We start from the raw sequence: 18,376 nt of genomic DNA, 5'->3' as shown, positions 1-18,376 counted from the left end.
CCTGAAGGGAATTTTAGTAAACACTTTTGTGTAGGCTTACCTTGGCATGACGTTTTGATACCCATGTAAATTGATAACCATTGTTGTGTTCGGTGGGTTCCTGCCTGTACTAGACAAGTTGTTCTCGGGCTTACTACTTCGCAATGTAGACCGTGGTGGTTAGCTAGCTGGGCTAGTTAGTTATTTTAGCCTGCTAGATAGCCTAGCCAGTTAACTTTAGCTGGCTAAGACAACTGTGCATACTCCGGTAACATCATTTGACAACTGGCTAGATGGTGTTATGCATTTCCAAAACTTTGGTTTACTTCAATGTAGCTGTAAGCTAGGCGTTGATAGCAACTGGCCGACTCATGCAGTGCTACCTAACGTTAGCAGGCCAGTAGGGCTAACGTTAGCAGGATAGTTGGCTAGCAACCTTGCAAGCGGATTTGTAACAATAAATTTATTAAATATTTACTTGTAAATTGGCATAAAATTACATTGAAACCAGTAGTCACGAGCGCAAACGATTTGATTTAAAAGTTATTTCTGTTGGAGTTTGGCTTGCCGGGTCCAGCATATTACATCACACACCGCAAATATTTTTTTTCCGGTGTTACGTCTGCATTCTGATCAGTTTTATGTAATAACTTGGAAAAATATAAAAAAGTTACATCACTTTGCATTGAGACGTTAGATGTAAATCCATATGTGGTTATGTTTATGCTACCTACACTAACTAGCTTTATGTCGAGCCGGCAGAAGAAAAAAAAAAGGGGGAAAAAGGGAGAAAGTCCTAATAAAATAAATCCACCAGCATTTTACACATTTGGGACATTGCACCCTTCAGCGAAGGGTGTGCAACATCCTAAGTTCTCAGAAAACTGATTTTTAAATCATGGTAGAGACTCCGATGACCACTGGGACTCCAAAGACGCCACAATTCAAGTCCTCCATCCCCCAGTCATTCAAATGTAGGAACTGGTTCTTCCAGTCTGACCCCTGCTGCTGTCTCTGGCTCCACACCCACCCCTGCCAAAATACATAACTGCAGACCTGAATGTACCTTAGGGCCAAAAGAGCACAACAGGGAGGCGTCGTTGTACACTGTGCCACAAGACATCTCCCATCACCTGCACTAGTTGTGCTGTTACCGTCTGCTTCACAGCAGAAATAGACTGCTATGGGACTTGGCATCAGCGACACAATCTTGTTTAGAGGACAGTGGGTGTTCTAAATACTCTAACATGAATTGTTTCACTTTGTGTGGTTTGTGCACCTATGACATTAGATCAGTCGTGGCTGCTAACTTGGCCCTTATCTGCCTGAGTGGCGCAGCTGTCTAACACGGAACCCAAACCGGCCGCGCGCGTGCGCCATCGTGCATAAATGTATTTTGTCCCCCGACACCAAACGTGGTCACAACACGCAGGTTAAATATATCAAAACAAACTCTGAACCAATTATATTAATTTGGGGACAGGTCGAAAAGCATTTAACATTTATGGCAATTTAGCTTGTTAGCTTATTTGTCCCATTTAGCTAGCTTGCTGTTGCTAGATAATGTTTATATCCCAGGACAAATTGAGTTGTTATTTTACCTGAAATGCACAAGGTCCTCTACTCCACCAATTAATCCACACATAAAATGGCCAACCGAATTGTTTCTAGTCATCTCTTCCTTCCAGGCTTTTTCTTCTCTTGAGTTTATATTGCGATTAGCAACTTTCATAAATTAGGTGCATTACCACCACCGACCTCGTTCGTCTTTCAGTCACCCGCGTGGGTATACCCAATGAGGAGATGGCACGTGGGTACCTGCTTCTATAAACCAATGAGATGGGAGAGGCAGGACTTGCAGCGCGATCTGCGTCAGAAATATAACTGATTTCTATTTTAGCCCTTGGCAACGCAGACGCTCGTTGGTACATGCGAGCGAGCAGTGTGGGTGCAATAATTGAATAACAGATTTCTGAATTTATTTTGCAGCGCGCGAAGCAATCGGTGTGGTCAGCCTGTAAGGCACTGCATCTCAGTACAAGAGGCGTCACTGCAGACACCCTGGTCGCGTCTCCTATTAGTACCTTTTATGTAGGGAAGCTAATGATCCATCATGTATGACATTCCTGGGATTGTGTAAACTAAAACTATACTATAGAGAACATAGCATTTTTCTATGTACTGTACTTAAAATCGCCCATATTTGGGACACTTCATACTAAATATTATGTAGCGCTCTCATTCTTGAATGTATCAGTCTGAAACTTGGCACACACACCGTTGCTCTGTTGTGGACAACAAATTATCCACAGCTTCCTCTCTCTATGTATGGCCTTTCTTTTGCATTTCAAAAGATGATGCAACAGATCTATTGTGTTATATTCTCCTACATTCATTTCACATTTCCACAAACTTCAAAGTGTTTCCTTTCAAATGGTATCAAGAATATGCATATCCTTGCTTCAGGTCCTCAGCTACAGGCAGTTAGAATTGGGTATGTCATTCTAGGTGGAAATTGAGATGAAGGGTCATATCCAGAAGAGTTTGGAGGAGAATGATGCCTTACAACCTGAATGGAGGAAGCTTTTTTTAAGATGTTGTCCACGGACGCAAGTGTATTGATAGTACAGACGTAGCGACCGTTATCAGCTGCCTGGGCAAAATAAATATATACGGTGCCTAAAGAAAGTATTCATACCCCTTGACTTACTCTACATTTTCTCCTCTGCTTAGCTCTATTCCGTTTCTCTTTATTTTAAAAAACAACTCCCTAGTCCTTCCCGATGACAAGTATACCCATAATAGGATGCAGCCACCACTTACCCTGATTCAGATGACCAGATGACCATCCTACCCATGCTATATTACGGAGACATAATTTATAGATCGTCAGGTAAGGGTTCTCTCGAGCAGCTAGATGTTCTTTACCATTCGGCCATCAGATTTTCCACCAATGCTCCTTATAGGACACATCACTGCACTCTATACTCTTCTGTAAACTGGTCATCTCTGTATACCCGTTGCAAAACCCACTGGTTGCTTATTTATAAACCCTCTTAGGCCTCACTCCCCTCTAGCTGAGATATCTTCTGCAGCCCTATTCCTCCACACACAACACCAGTTCTGCCTGTTAAAGGTCCCCAAAGCACACACATCCCTAGGTTGGTCCTCTTTTCAGTTCGCTGCAGCTAACGACTGGAACGAGCTGCGAAAAACACTCAAACTGGACAGTCTCTTCAATCTCCTCATTCAAAGACTCAATCATGGACAATCTTACTGACGGTTGTGGCTGCCTTGCGTGATGTATTGTTGTCTCTACCTTCTTGCCCTTTGTGCTGTTGTCTGTGCCCAATAATGTTTGTACCATGTACTGCTGCCACGTTGTGCTGCTGCCATGCGGTGAGGTGCTGTCATGCTGTGTTGATGCCATGCGGTGCGGTGCTGTCATGTGGGGTTGCTGCCATGCTATGTTGCGGTCTTAGGTCTCATTATGTAGTGTTGTGGTCTTATTATGTAGTGTTGTGGTGTCTCTCCTCATGATGCGTTTTGCCATATTTCTAATCCCAGCCCCCGTCCCGCGCAGGAGGCCTTTTTGTAGGCCATCATTGTAAATAAGAATGTGTTCTTAACTGACTTGCCTAACAAAATGCATTGCAGGTCTGTAAACCAATTCAACACATGGCAGAAATAAACAATATGGCCACTCTGGTTGGTGCAGGATGTCTCCAAACACTTGTCCTTGGGTGCGAGAGGAAAGTATAGCTTTTATTATCACCACGGATTCTGGAATTATAAATACAAATATTTTGTATCCAATGCAAATGTATCCTAATCACTTAGATATTTTCATTTTAGGTAATAATGCAAATAGTGGACCCTAGATAGTAATTAAAAAAAAAGGCTAGTAGGACCAAAATGTATGAATATTTTGACAGACATTGTGTTGTTTACCTGCGCTGTCTTGGTGGTGCAATTGAACTGTTCCATCTCTCAGAATCCGTACATCGCCAGGTCCTTCAATCCTTCTCGTCAAATCCCCAACAGATGAGCCAGAAGTCTGGGAATTTCTCCTGCGGTGTTTCCGAGCCAAAGTTCTGCAACATTGGTAACAAACAGCCCATGCCTGCTCTTCGTTGATCGGCTGGCTGTACAACGATAAAATCTCCTCCAAGGAAAGATCCTCCGCTCCATCGGCGATATCCATGTTCAAGTCCCAGGAGTAGAGATACTGGTCAACGCGGATATATTGGAGAAGCGTTGGTGAGATTAACATTCCGTCCCCGGCAGTCAGGCCATCTTCACACCATAATATTATATCCACGTAAATAATGTCAGTTCTCGAGAGAAAAAAATATATAGATGTATGAGAAACGCGTCTTGATACTGAAAAATAGATTTTTACGGCCGTGTTCCTCAACCGTCTCTCATCCACTGATTTCACGTACAGGGGTTTATTATGGCCGCCAACAGAGAGGAAGAGAAGCGAGAGGATTTACTCCGCCCAAAATCCGTCTCCGTGAGCTAAAAACCTTTTTGTATGGAGGTCTACGAGAGTGTCGAATTACGTGAGGCTTATTTGATCGAATATACATTTCGTAATGTCTGTTACAAATGTACTGATAAAAGTGGGTGCACGTGACATTTCGGAAACTTTAAGAAAAACGACTCAGTTGTGCGTGTTGTTCGCGCGCATGTCTACCCTCTCAGTGGCTACAATGGGCCCACCTGATCTCACTTGACTTCACTCATTGAGGACATGTAGTTTGAGCGGTCCCTCGGCTTTCTTGTCAATATAATAGATCATCTTTGACGCCGATGATGGCATGTGCCGCATGGTCTCAGAGCCTACCATTTAGACAAACGTTTTCGTTTAACAACAAATAACATAAATTGATTAACAAAACAAAAAAAAACTACTCATGACTTAAACAACGTACAAACAGTGGTGGAAAAAGTACCCAATTGTCATACTTGAATAAAAGTAACGATACCTTCATAAAAAATATCTCAAGTAAAAGTGAAAGTCACTGAGTAAAATACTACTTGGGTAAAAGTCTACAAGTATATTAAACAAACCAGATATCACGATTCATTCTTGTTTTTTTAATTTATGGTAGCCAGGGGCACACTTTAACACTCAGAAGTAATTTACAAACTATGCATGTGTGTTTAGTGAGTCCTCCAGATCAGAGGCAGTAGGGATGACCAGGGATGTTCTCTGTTTAGTGAGTCCTCCAGATCAGATGCAGTAGGGATGACCAGGGATGTTCTCTGTTTAGTGAGTCCTCCAGATCAGAGGCAGTAGGGATGACCAGGGATGTTCTCTGTTTAGTGAGTCCTCCAGATCAGATGCAGTAGGGATGACCAGGGATGTTCTCTGTTTAGTGTCCAGATCAGTGGCAGTAGGGATGACCAGGGATGTTCTCTGTTTAGTGAGTCCTCCAGATCAGAGGCAGTAGGGATGACCAGGGATGTTCTCTGTTTAGTGTCCAGATCAGTGGCAGTAGGGATGACCAGGGATGTTCTCTTGATAAGTGTGTGAATTGGACCATTATTCTGTCCTGTTAAGCATTCAAAATGTAATTTTATTTAGGAATGTAGTGAAGTAAAAGTTGTCCAAAAATATCAGTAGTAAATTAAAGTACATATACCCCAAGAAATGACTTAAGTAATACTTTAAAGTACTTTACACTGCGTACAGACTTACAACATACAATACATACATCTACATTTTATTCAGCACCTTATGTGTGAACCACAGCAGGTAGCCTACTGGTTGAGCGCTGAACCAGTAACCGAAAGGTTGCAAGGTCAAATCACCGCGCTGACAAGGCAAAAATCTGTCGTTCTGCCCCTGAACAAGGCAGTTAACCCACTAGGCTGTCATGGATAAACCATCACTACCTGTCTATCTATAACTACCTGGTTTATCTATAACTACCTGGTTTATCCATATCTATAACTACCTGTTTTGTCCATAACTAACTGGTTTATCCATATCTATAACTACCTGGTTTATGTATAACTACCTGGTTTATCTATAACTACCTGATTTATCCATATCTATAACTACCTGGTTTATCTATAACTACCTGTTTTGTCCATAACTACCTGGTTTATCTATAACTACCTGGTTAATCCATATCTATAACTACCTGGTTTATCTATAACTACCTGGTTTATCCATATCTATAACTACCTGTTTTTTCCATAACTACCTGGTTTATCTATAACTACCTGGTTTATCCATATCTATAACTACCTGGTTTATCTATAACTACCTGGTCTATTCTGATTGGTTGTAATGATAAATATCTGGTTTATCCAGACAGACAAAGGTAGTGTATTTTTTATTTATTTCACCTTTATTTAACCAGGTAGGCCAGTTGAGAACACGTTCTCATTTACATCTGCGACATGGCCAAGATAAAGCAAAGCAGTGCGACACAAACAACACAGAGTTACACATGGAATAAACAAACGTACACAATAGAAAAGTCTATATACATTGTGTGCAAATGAAGTAAGATTAGGGAGGTAAGGCAATAAATAGGCCATAGTGGCGAAATAATTACAATTTAGCAATTAAACACTGGAGTGATAGATGTGCAGAAGACGAATGTGCAAGTAGAGATACTGGGGTGCAAAGAAGCAACAACAACAAAAACAATATGGGGATGAGGTAGTTGGGTGGGCTATTTACAGATAGGCTATGTACAGGTGCAATGATCTGTGAGCTGTTCTGACAGCTGATGCTTAAAGTTAGGGAGGGAGATATGAGTCTCCAGTTTCTCTGATTTTTGCAGTTCGTTCCAGTCACTAGCAGCAGAGACCTGGAAGGAAACGCAGCCAAAGGAGGTATTGGCTGTGAGGGTGACCAGTGAGATATACCTGCTGGAGCACGTGCTACAGGTGGATGTTGCTATGGTGACCAGTGAGCTGAGATAAGGCGGGGCTTTACCAAGCAAAGACTTGTTGATGACCTGGAGCCAATGGGTTTGGCGACAAATATGAAGCGAGGCCAGCCAACGAGAGCATACAGGTCGCAGTGGTGGGTAGTATAAGGGGCTTTGGTGACAAAACGGATGGCGCTGTGATAGACTACATCCAATTTGTTGAGTAGAGTAGTGGAAGCTATTTTGTAAATGACATCACCGAAGTCAGGATCAGTAGGATGGTCAGTTTTACAAGGGTATGTTTGGCAGCATGAATGAAGGATTCTTTATTGCGAAATAGGAAGCCAACTCTAGATTTAACTTTGGATTGTGATTCTGGAAGGAGAGTTTACAGTCTAACCAGACACCTAGGTATCTGTAGATGTTCACGTATTATTCATTGTAGTTCAGTGGGGCTTTTCATCAGATAGATCCATGGGGAGGGTTGACATTATTGAACTAAAAACACAGGAAATACACTACATGGCTGAAAGTATGTGGGCACCTGCTCATCGAACATTTCATTCCAAAATAATGGGCATTAATATGGAGTTGGTCCCACCTTTGCTGCTATAACAGCCTCCGCTCTTCCTGGAAGGATTTCCACTAGATGTTGGAACGTTGCTGCGGGGACTTGCTTCCATTCAGCCACAAGAGCATTCGTGAGGTCGGGCACTGATGATGGGCGATTAGGCCTGGTTCGGAGTATTGTCATTCTGAATCAGGAAAGGGCCTTCCCCAAACTGTTGCCACAAAGTTGGAAGCACAGAATTGTCTAGAATGTCATTGTATGCTGTAGCGTTAAGATTTCCCTTCACTGGAACTAAGGAGCCTAGCCTGAACCATGAAAAACAGCCCCAGACCATTATTCCTCCTCTACTAAACTTTACAGATGGCACTAGTCACTGGGGCAGATAGCATTCTCCTGGCATCCGCCAAACCCAGATTCGTCCGTCGCACTGCCAGATGGTGAAGCGTGATTCATCACTCCAGAAAATGTGTTTCCACTGCTCCAGAGTCCAATGGCGGCGAGCTTTACACCACTCCAGCTGACGCTTGGCATTGTGCATTGTGATCTTAGGCTTGTATGCGGCTGCTAGGCCATAGAAACCCATTTCATGAAGCTCACGACGAACTGTTCTTGTGCTGACGTTGCTTCCAGAGGCAGTTTGGAACTCGGTAGTGAGTGTTGCAACCGAGGACAGACAATGTTACGCGCTACCTGCTTCAGCACTTGGCGGTCCCATTCTGTGAGCTTGTGAGGCCTACCACTCGGCGGTCTCGTTCTGTGAGCTTGTGTGGCCTACCACTCGGCGGTCTCGTTCTGTGAGCTTGTGTGGCCTACCACTCGGCGGTCCCGTTCTGTGAGCTTGTGTGGCCTACCACTTCGCAGCTGAGCCGTTGTTGGTCCTAGAGGTTTCCACTTCACAATAAGAGCCCTTAGAGTTGACCAGGGCAGCTCTAGCAGGGAAGATATTAGATGAACTGACTTGTTGGAAAGGTGGCATCCTATGTCTGTGCCATGTTGAAAGTCACTGAGCTCTTCAGTACAGGTCATTCTACTGCCAATGTTTGTCTATGGAGATTGCATGGCTGTATGCTCAACTGTATACACCCGTCAGCAGTGGGTATGGCTGAAATTTCCGAATTCACAAATGTGAATGTACCTTTGGCCATGTAGTGTACATACTGTAAGAATACCCACTGGGCACTAACGTGGAAACAGCGTTGATTCTACAAATGTGTGCCCAGTGGGATTTAATGAATGTGTTTAGATACTTTATTCAAAAGAGGAGACATTTTCCCCAGACGGTATCTGTCACTGCATCATACCAGTCATCAACTGGTACAACCAACCCTTCATCATGGACAAGCCATTACCCATTACTGTGACTGAGTCAGAAATGGCACCCTATTATTTCCTATGTAGTACACTACATTTGATCAGAGTCCTGTTGGCCCTAGTGCACTATATAGGGAATGTGGTGCCATTTTGAATGCACCCTGGGTTCCACTAGAAGTCAGACAATAAATTATAGTAAAGATATTTATGACCTAAAAGATTGCCTTTTCCTCCCTGTCTTTAAGGAACAATCATACTCCGCCTAATAGAAAGGTTTATTTAGTTGTGCCCATATAAGCTACCTTAGAAAGATGGTCAATCACCAAACCCTCTCAAGCATAAAGGGTCTCTCCACCATCTGCTGGACAGGTGACAGTACTGTTATCCAACCATCATGGTCCATTCACATCAAGCACTCCTGTCGTGTTGAAATCACAGGCCCCATTCCAATTCTTTCAAAGTGTACTCTGTCTTCCTTGGACTCCCGAGTGTCGCAGCGGTCAAAGGCACTGCATCTCAGTGCAAGAGGCGTCACTATAGTACCTGGTTCGAATCCAGGCTGAATCACATCCGGCTGTGATACAACGCGTCCCATAGGGCGGCACACAATTGCCCCACCGCCGTCCGGGTTTGGCCGGTGTAGGCTGTCATTGTAAATAAGAATTTGTTCTCAACTGGCTTGCATAGTTAAATAAATACAATTTCTCCCTTCCTTTAAGTAATCACTGATTGGACAGGTGTATGCAAGGGCCCCCTACACTTAGATAGGATATATGAGGTTCCCTATGAGGGCATTGGTCCCCATGGTGCTGCAGTGTTCCAATTGCAAAGCGTTTGGACATGTGATGAATGTTTGCAGAGAGATGGACATGAGTGATTCTTTTGAGAAGGAAGATGACGTTGAATGCCTCAACTGTGATGGGAAGTATTTGTACATGAGTTCCCTGAATGGCCAGTAAGGGTTAAAGAAGCAGAGATTGTAGGATTAGAGCTGTTCAACATGTCTCTTATGCTGAGCGAAAGTGGTTTGGCTGCCATGGAGACATCGCTGTCCATTGCTGCAGCAGTGACGTCCTCTCAGGTCTCTGTATCTGCGGAGGGCTGCGAGTAAACTTGATTGAAGATTATTTTTTGTTTTGTATGTTGTTGGTCCCCCCCCCCCCCCATTTCCCTAAAACCCTACCAAAGAAGGTGTACGCAAGGGCTCACCTCTCCAGCCATTTTGAAATTCTAATTAGTGATTATTACTTCAAGGAAGGGAGGAAGGAGAGATAAGCCTAGGATTGGATGAGCCCCTTTGTTTGTGTAGGAAAATAAGCCAAAAAAACAATCAGTTGTCAACAAAGATTGCTTGGTCAGATGAAACCACTTTATGAGACTCAGATGGTTCAAACACATGCAGAACATATACTGTAAAACACAGGTGGCAAAAACTTCAAATTAAATGCATAAAAACATGTCATACATTTACTTCAGAAGCTTGTCCTGAGATAGTAGAATGGTAGAGGACTTTGTCCACTGATTAAAACCACTCTAAAACCCCATTACAGGGCAGCTTGATTAAAACCACTCTAAAACCCCATTACAGAGCAGCTTGATTAAAACCACTCTAAGACCCCATTACAGAGCAGCTTGATTAAAACCACTCTAAAACCCCATTACAGAGCAGCTTGATTAAAACCACTCTAAAACCCTATTACAGAGCAGCTTGATTAAAACCACTCTAAGACCCCATTACAGAGCAGCTTGATTAAAACCACTCTAAAACCCCATTACAGAGCAGCTTGATTAAAACCACTCTAAAACCCTATTACAGAGCAGCTTGATTAAAACCACTCTAAGACCCCATTACAGAGCAGCTTGATTAAAACCACTCTAAGACCCCATTACAGAGCAGCTTGATTAAAACCACTCTAAAACCCCATTACAGAGCAGCTTGATTAAAACCACTCTAAAACCCCATTACAGAGCAGCTTGATTAAAACCACATTACAGAGCAGTTTATCATATTCACAAGAACTAAACTTAACAACGAACCAGAGTCTGTATTCATTGAGTGTCTCAGAGTAGTATTGCTGTTCTAGGATACGTTTTTAGATTCTAATAAGACTATATGGGGAGACCTGATCCGAGAACAGCACTCCTACTCTGACACACTTTATGAATACGAGCCCAGAAGAATAAGACAATATTACTGTATAGGCACATGCGGGGTATTTATATTTAGTTGTAAAGCCCCCTGTAGTCGTCGGTCGACAGCACTTATGGTCTAACAACAACATGCCATTTTAGCATTCGCTTTTATCCCTAGTGACTTAGAGTCATGCGTGTGTATCTAGCTGCTTTTAGTAATGCTAGTATTTACACGCTAGTGTTGCTGGCTATTAGAATAGTCCGCCGGAAGCCGTTTGTCAGTAACAAAATTCAATTTCAACTTAGTCTGTCGATTTGTCTGTAGGCTTGGTCCTTATGCAGGGGAAAATGAGAGAGAAAAACATCTCATGGAATGTACTATAACTAAACAGACTTCCCAAACGTGGGTCTGTGTGGACCCGTGCAATTCCTCAGAGAGGTCACTTTCTCTCTGCTTACCTCATGTCGCCCACAAGTTCTTGCTTTTTTGTGCAGATATGGCACACGTGCAGGACTTATTTTGACATGAGGTAAGCGGAGAGGAAGTTGGTCCACAACAGACCCAGGTTTGGAAAGTAATTTATATGCTATTAGATGTGTTTCTTCAAATTCCTCCCTGCATTAGGACAGAACATACAGACAATTTCATTTAGTTTAATTTAACTTCTGGCTTCCGGCGGACTATTCTGTTTTTTTGCAAGCTAATTCCCAGCAACACTAGTGTGTAAATACAAGCGTTACTAATTGCAGCTATTGTGTATACATTTTACATAATGTTGTCCCCATCAGGAATCATACCCACGACCCTTGGCGTTGCAAGGTGCCAAGCTCTACCGACTGAGCCTCACAGAACCACACATGTGTTTTAACTACCTACATATACACATCATTCAATCATTCATTGGCTTCCTACTCACCCACTCTGTTTCACCCATTCGCCTAGTTCTCCCATCCATCTGCAGTTCTCCCATCCATCTGCAGTTCACCCATCCATCTGCAGTTCACCCATCCATACATATAAAGTTCACCCATCCATCTGCAGCTCACCCATCCATCTGCAGTTCACCCATCCATCTGCTGTTCTCTCATCCATCTTCAGTCCTCCCATCCATCTGCAGTTCACCCATCCATCTGCAGTTCACCCATCCATCTGCAGTTCTCCAATCCATCTGCAGTTCACCCATCCATCCATCCATCTACAGTTCACCCATCCATCTGCAGTTCTCCCATCCATCTGCAGTTCACCCATCCATCCATCTACAGTTCTCCCATCCATCTGCAGTTCACCCATCCATCTACTGGTCACCCATCCATCTGCAGTTCACCCATCCATCCATCTGAAGTTCACCCATCCATCCATCTGCAGTTCAACCATCCATCCATCTGCAGTTCGCCCATCCATCTGCTGTTCTCTCATCCATCTTCAGTTCTCCCATCCATCTGTAGTTCACCCATCCATCTGCAGTTCACCCATCCATCGATCCATCCATCCATCCATCTGCAGTTCACTCATCCATCCATCTGCAGTTCACCCATCCATCTGCAGTTCACCCATCCATCGATCCATCCATCCATCCATCTGCAGCTCACCCATCCATCCATCTGCAGTTCACCCATCCATCCATCCATCTGAGCCGACTGAGAACCACACACGTGTTTTAACTACCTATATATACACATCATTCAATCATTCATTGGCTTCCCACTCACCCACTCTGTTTCACCCATTCGCCTAGTTCTCCCATCCATCTGCAGTTCACCCATCCATCTGCAGCTTACCCATCCATCTGCAGTTCACCCATCCATCTGCAGTTCACCCATCCATCGATCCATCCATCCATCTGCAGCTCACCCATCCATCGATCTGCAGTTCTCCCATCCATCCATCTACAGTTCACCCATCCATCTGCGGTTCTCCGATCCATCTGCAGTTCACCCATCCATCTACAGTTCGCCCATCCATCTACAGTTCGCCCATCCATCTGCAGTTCGCCCATCCATCTACAGTTCACCCATCCATCTGCAGTTAATCTACAGTTCACCCATCCATCTATAGTTCCCCCATCCATCTGCAGTTCTCCCATCCATCTGCAGTTCTACAATTCCCCCATCCATCCATCTGCCGTTCACCCATCCATCCATCTGCAGTTCACCCATCCATCCATCTACAGTTCTACAATTCACCCATCCATCCATCTGCCGTTCACCCATCTATCCATCTGCAGTATACCCATCCATCGATCTACAGTTCTACAACTCACCCACCCATCCATCTGCAATTCACCCATCCATATGCAGTTCGCCCATCCATCCATCTGCAGTTAACCCATCTGCAGTTCACCCATCCATCTTCAGTTCTCCCATCTGCTGTTCACCCATCCATCCACCTTCAGTTCACCCATCCATCCATCTGCAATTCCTCCATCCATCTGCAGTTCTCACATCCATCCATCTGCAGTTCTCCCACCCATCCATCTGCTGTTATCCCATCCATCTGCAGTTATCCCATCTGCAGTTCACCCATCCATCCACCTGCAGTTCACCCATCCATCTGCAATTCACCCATCCATATGCAGTTCACCCATCCATCCATCTACAGTTCTCCCATCCATCTACAGTTCACCCATCCATCTACAGTTCACCCATCCATCTATAGTTCTTCCATCCATCTACAGTTCACCCATCCATCCATCTATAGTTCTCCCATCCATCTGCAGTTCTCCCATCCATCCATCCATCTATAGTTCTCCCATCCAGCTTCAGTTCACCCATCCATATATAGTTCTCCCATCCATCTACAGTTCACCCATCCATCTGCATTTCGCCCATCCATCTACAGTTCACCCATCCATCTATAGGTCTCCATCCATCTATAGTTCACCCATCCATCTGCAGTTCTCCCATCCATCTGCAGTTCTCCTATCCATCTATAGGTCTCCCATCCATCTACAGTTCACCCATCCATCCATCTGCAGTTCACCCATCCATCCATCTATAGTTCTCCCATCCATCTGCAGGTCACCCATCCATCCATCCATCCATCTATAGTTATCCCATCCATCCATCTATAGTTCTCCCATCCATCTGCAGTTCGCACTTCCATCTGCAGTTCACCCATCCATCCATCTACAGTTCACCCATCCATCTACAGTTCACCCATCCATCTACCGTTCACCCATCCATCTGCAGTTCACCCATCCATCTATGGTTCTCCCATCCATCTGCAGTTCACCCATCCATCCATCTATAGTTATCCCATCCATCTGCAGGTCACCCATCCATCCATCCATCCATCTATAGTTATCCCATCCATCCATCTATAGTTATCCCATCCATCTGCAGTTCGCACTTCCATCTGAAGTTCTCCCATCCATCCATCTGCAGTTCACCCATCCATCCATCTACCATTCACCCATCCATCTGCAGTTCACCCATCCATCCATCTATGGTTCTCCCATCCATCTGCAGTTCACCCATCCATCCATCCATCTATAGTTCTCCCATCCATCTGCAGTTCTCCCATCCATCCATCCATCTGCAGTTCACCCATCCATCTACAGTACATCCATCCATCTGCAGTTCACCCATCCATCTATAGTTCTCCCATCCATCTGCAGTTCTCCCATCCATCTGCAGTTTACACATCCATCTGCAGTTCGCCCATCCATCTGCAGTTCACCCATTCACCCAGTTCACAGTTCATCCATTGACAGACAGCTTCATCCATCCCAGAACCATCTGCATCTCCTCCATATGTGTAATTGATCTCTCTGTGTAAGGGAGGGAGGGAGGGTGCATTGGGGTGAAGCAGGGGGTCATTTCAGCTAAACCAAATTGAAGCTCATTTACTTTATTTCTACAAAATTTTAAAATTCTTAAAAGCAAATGGGAGAACAGCAAAAACAAGCTAAATTGACTCCAGCCATTACCACCGTGTTCCTGTAGCACCGTTCACCTCAGTCAATAGGGGACTTAACATTCTACAAAACACGTCATTCCGTAATTAGCTGCTACACACTAGCTCAGCACAGGGATTAAAACTCTAGTCTAGTTTCATGTCAAGTCAAACATCAGTTACCTAGCCAAAGACATCTTAACTCTGTACTGTTTTGAGAAAAAGTTCCCTGCAGCCGTGTGCCCTCTTCATAAAGCCAGCCAGCCATACAAACAGCTTTCCCTCCCGCTCTCTGGCCTCCGTATAGTCCTAAAATCAGTCATCAATACCCACTAAACTGCATTTGCCTTTTACTGGGGATTGTACTGATTTTAGTAGCCTATTTTAAATTGTTGGCGTTAAACTAGAGTATGTCTGCCTTACCCAATTGATGCCCCTGGGGTAAAGATAAAGAATGCATCCCAAATTGCACTCTATTCCCTACATAGAGCACTACATAGGGCACTACATAGGGAACTATATAGAACACTACATAGGGAACTAAATAGAGCACTACATAGGGAACTACATAGGGAACTACATAGGGTACTACATATGGAACTACATAGAGCACTACATAGGGAACTACATCAAATCAAATGTATTTGTCACATACACATGGTTAGCAGATGTTAATGCGAGCGTAGCGAAATGCTTGTGCTTCTAGTTCCGACAATGCAGTAGTAATCTAACCTAAAAATTCCAAAACTACTACCTTATACACACAAGTGTAAAGGGATAAAGAATATGTACATAAAGATATGAATTAGTGATGGTACAGAACGGCATAGGCAAGATGCAGTAGATGGTATAGAGTACAGTATATACATATGAGATGAGTAATGTAGGGTACATAGAGCACTACATAGGGAACTACATAGAGCACTACATAGAGCACTACATATGGAACTACATAGGGTACTACATAGGGAATCGGGTGCCATTTGGGACACAAGCAACATTTGTCACCAGGAATCAGGACTCGTCTGCAACCCTCCAGGCCTATTCCAGCTCAACCCTCCAGGCCTATTCCAGCTCAACCCTCCAGGCCTATTCCAGCTCAACCCTCCAGGCCTATTCCAGCTCAACCAGACAGTAGATCATCGTTCTCCAACCTCCTCTGGCTGTTTTCACCTTTCATCACCGGCCTGACTGAGTGGGATGGTGTCCCCACTGCCACTGACAGACTGGACCGCTTTAGACGGAGCAGGCACCTCCTTAGATGCTCTCCTTCTGGACTCCTTTTTTGTTTGCTGTAAAAGGACAAAAGACAATTTAATTCTAACAGTCATAGACATGGAGGCTTCAGTTTAGTATTACAGACCCTCTACAGTAGTATAGTTTAGTATATAGGCCCACACTGTCATCTTGAGTTACACTGATTCATTAAACCACCCATGTTATGTAGGCTACTAGTCTATGGTTTAGATAAGTACTGAGTAGACAAAGCAACAAGTTATATATGATAATCCCACCACTCCTGTTTTATACTGATTGTCAGGAGACTGGTTTAATTGATTATGACAGTCATCATCTGATTATCAGGAGACTACCCATTTGGTATGGACATACAGTGAGGCCTATATCGTGGCAGGACCGCCAGTGGTTGGGTCCAGAGCTGGTGATGGTCTGCTTCCCACACTGGGTCCCTGTGGTCACCATCATCCTCTTCTCCTTCTGAATACCCTCCAGCCCTTTACCTGAAGAAGAGGAAGAATACACCTTTCAGCAGGACAAGAACCTAAAACACCAGGCCAAATCTACACTGGAGTTGCTTACCAAGAAGACAGTGAATGTTCCTGAGTGGCTGAGTTACCGTTTTGACTTAAATCTACTTGAAAATCTATGGCAAGACCTGAAAATGGTTGTCTAGCAATGATCAACAACCAATTTGACAAAGCTTGAAGAATTTAGAAAATAATAACATGGGCAAATGTTGCACAATCCAGGTGTGGAAAGATCTTAGGCTTACCCAGAAAGACTCACAGCTGTAACCGCTCTTAGAGACTTACCCAGAAAGACTCACAGCTGTAATCACTCTTAGAGACTTACCCAGAAAGACTCACAGCTGTAATCGCTCTTAGAGACTTACCCAGAAAGACTCACAGCTGTAACCGCTCTTAGAGACTTACCCAGAAAGACTCACAGCTGTAACCGCTCTTAGAGACTTACCCAGAAAGACTCACAGCTGTAATCACTCTTAGAGACTTACCCAGAAAGACTCACAGCTGTAATCACTCTTAGAGACTTACCCAGAAAGACTCACAGCTGTAATCACTGTCTAAAGGTGATTCTACAAAGCATTGATTTAGGAGTGTGAATACTTATGTAAATTAGATATTTCTGTATTTAATTTTCAATACATTTGCAACAATTTCTAACAACATGTTTTCATTTTGTCATTATGGGGTTTTGTGTGTAGATGGGTGAGAATTTGTATTTATTTAAATGAAGGTTGTAACATGTACTTTGCTGACTAGGTAAATCACAGAGTAAGGGATTACATATCAATTACAAGGTAGCAAAAGTAGTGAGATTATTACCTTGTGTAGTTTGACTGTAGTGTACATGAAAACAGAATGGGGCATTGAGAGACTGACCCTTTGTAACAGAGGTGGATTAAAACAATTTTAACCACACAGTTCATATGGGCCATCTCACCACACTGGTGTGAAGATGATTCTGCATACAGTATTACTTATTATTGACACGTTTCTATCCAATATATTTACACCAAATTGCCGCTGTTCACCATGACAATGAAGAGATACATGATTCACTCACTGCCTCAATAAAAAAAAGTATCGGTAAACTACAGCAGGTCTATACAGCAGTATAATAGACAAGCTACATGATAGCTGCTACCCAACCCAACCTGCGTATTTTTCAGCTTTAAATCCAGAATATTTTCCACAATCACGACACTTCTTACTGTTGATAGTAGAAAGAGCAGCCTCGGCGTCTGTATTGGTGAGCCATGTCGACTCTGTTTCTCGGGTCCAGCTTTCATGATACCTCGGTTCGATTATTGTGTCGGACCGGCTTCCTCCACAACCCATCAGAATATCATCCACTGCACCGCTCGCTTCAAAGTGTCAATTTTTACTGACACACAGCTGTCCACGAAATGCCCGTTAGATTCATCTAGGCTAAAGCATTTTTCATTACTCCGTTTGCCTCCATCCACTGCGAAGATTCTGCGCTTTGCTGATCTACGCACGGTGCGCTTTGCAGCATCGCATAGCTCACAGAATGGTTAGTGCTATCCCAGCCTTGTCTCATAAACCAGACGTAACATAGTAAACGTAAATCCGGGACACTAAAATTATACTTAACAAAAATACAAACTAATCATGTAAAGTGTTGGTCCCATGTTTCATGAGCAGAAATAAAAGATCCCAGAAATTGGTCAAACGCAAAAAAAAATGTGTTACCCTCAAATTTAGTGAACAAATGTGTTTCCATCCCTGTTAGTGAGCATTTATCCTTTGCCAAGATAATCAATCCACCTGACAGGTGTGGCATAGCGAAAAGCTGATTAAACAGCATTAT

The 18,376-nt window shown here is 43.6% G+C and overlaps 2 protein-coding genes across 4 annotated transcripts in view; both read right to left on the bottom strand.

The window, feature by feature from the left end:
* The window catches only part of LOC109880487 (protein spire homolog 1), a 110,775-nt gene extending 106,316 nt beyond the window's left edge, over positions 1–4,459 (bottom strand). For all 3 annotated transcript variants that reach the window (XM_031794991.1, XM_031794992.1, XM_031794994.1), the window contains exon 1: positions 3,931–4,459. In XM_031794991.1, coding sequence (XP_031650851.1) covers positions 3,931–4,252 — 322 coding nt within the window. In that variant the 5' untranslated portion in view covers positions 4,253–4,459. The remainder of the gene's footprint in view (positions 1–3,930) is intronic.
* Positions 4,460–15,592: 11,133 nt separating this feature from the next.
* Positions 15,593–18,144, bottom strand: si:ch211-215i13.3 (brain and acute leukemia cytoplasmic protein). The gene is made up of 3 exons (XM_020472695.2): positions 17,757–18,144; positions 16,397–16,524; positions 15,593–16,077 (listed from the first exon to the last, which is right to left on the bottom strand). Exons 1-3 carry the CDS (start codon positions 17,881–17,883, stop codon positions 15,955–15,957), a joined length of 378 nt encoding a protein of 125 aa, XP_020328284.1. The 5' UTR covers positions 17,884–18,144; the 3' UTR covers positions 15,593–15,954.
* Positions 18,145–18,376: the final 232 nt, after the last annotated feature.

Source organism: Oncorhynchus kisutch, linkage group LG17, assembly GCF_002021735.2.
Source record: "Oncorhynchus kisutch isolate 150728-3 linkage group LG17, Okis_V2, whole genome shotgun sequence".
Classification (NCBI taxonomy): Eukaryota; Metazoa; Chordata; class Actinopteri; order Salmoniformes; family Salmonidae; genus Oncorhynchus; species Oncorhynchus kisutch.
This window is presented reverse-complemented; position numbering and strand designations above follow the sequence as displayed.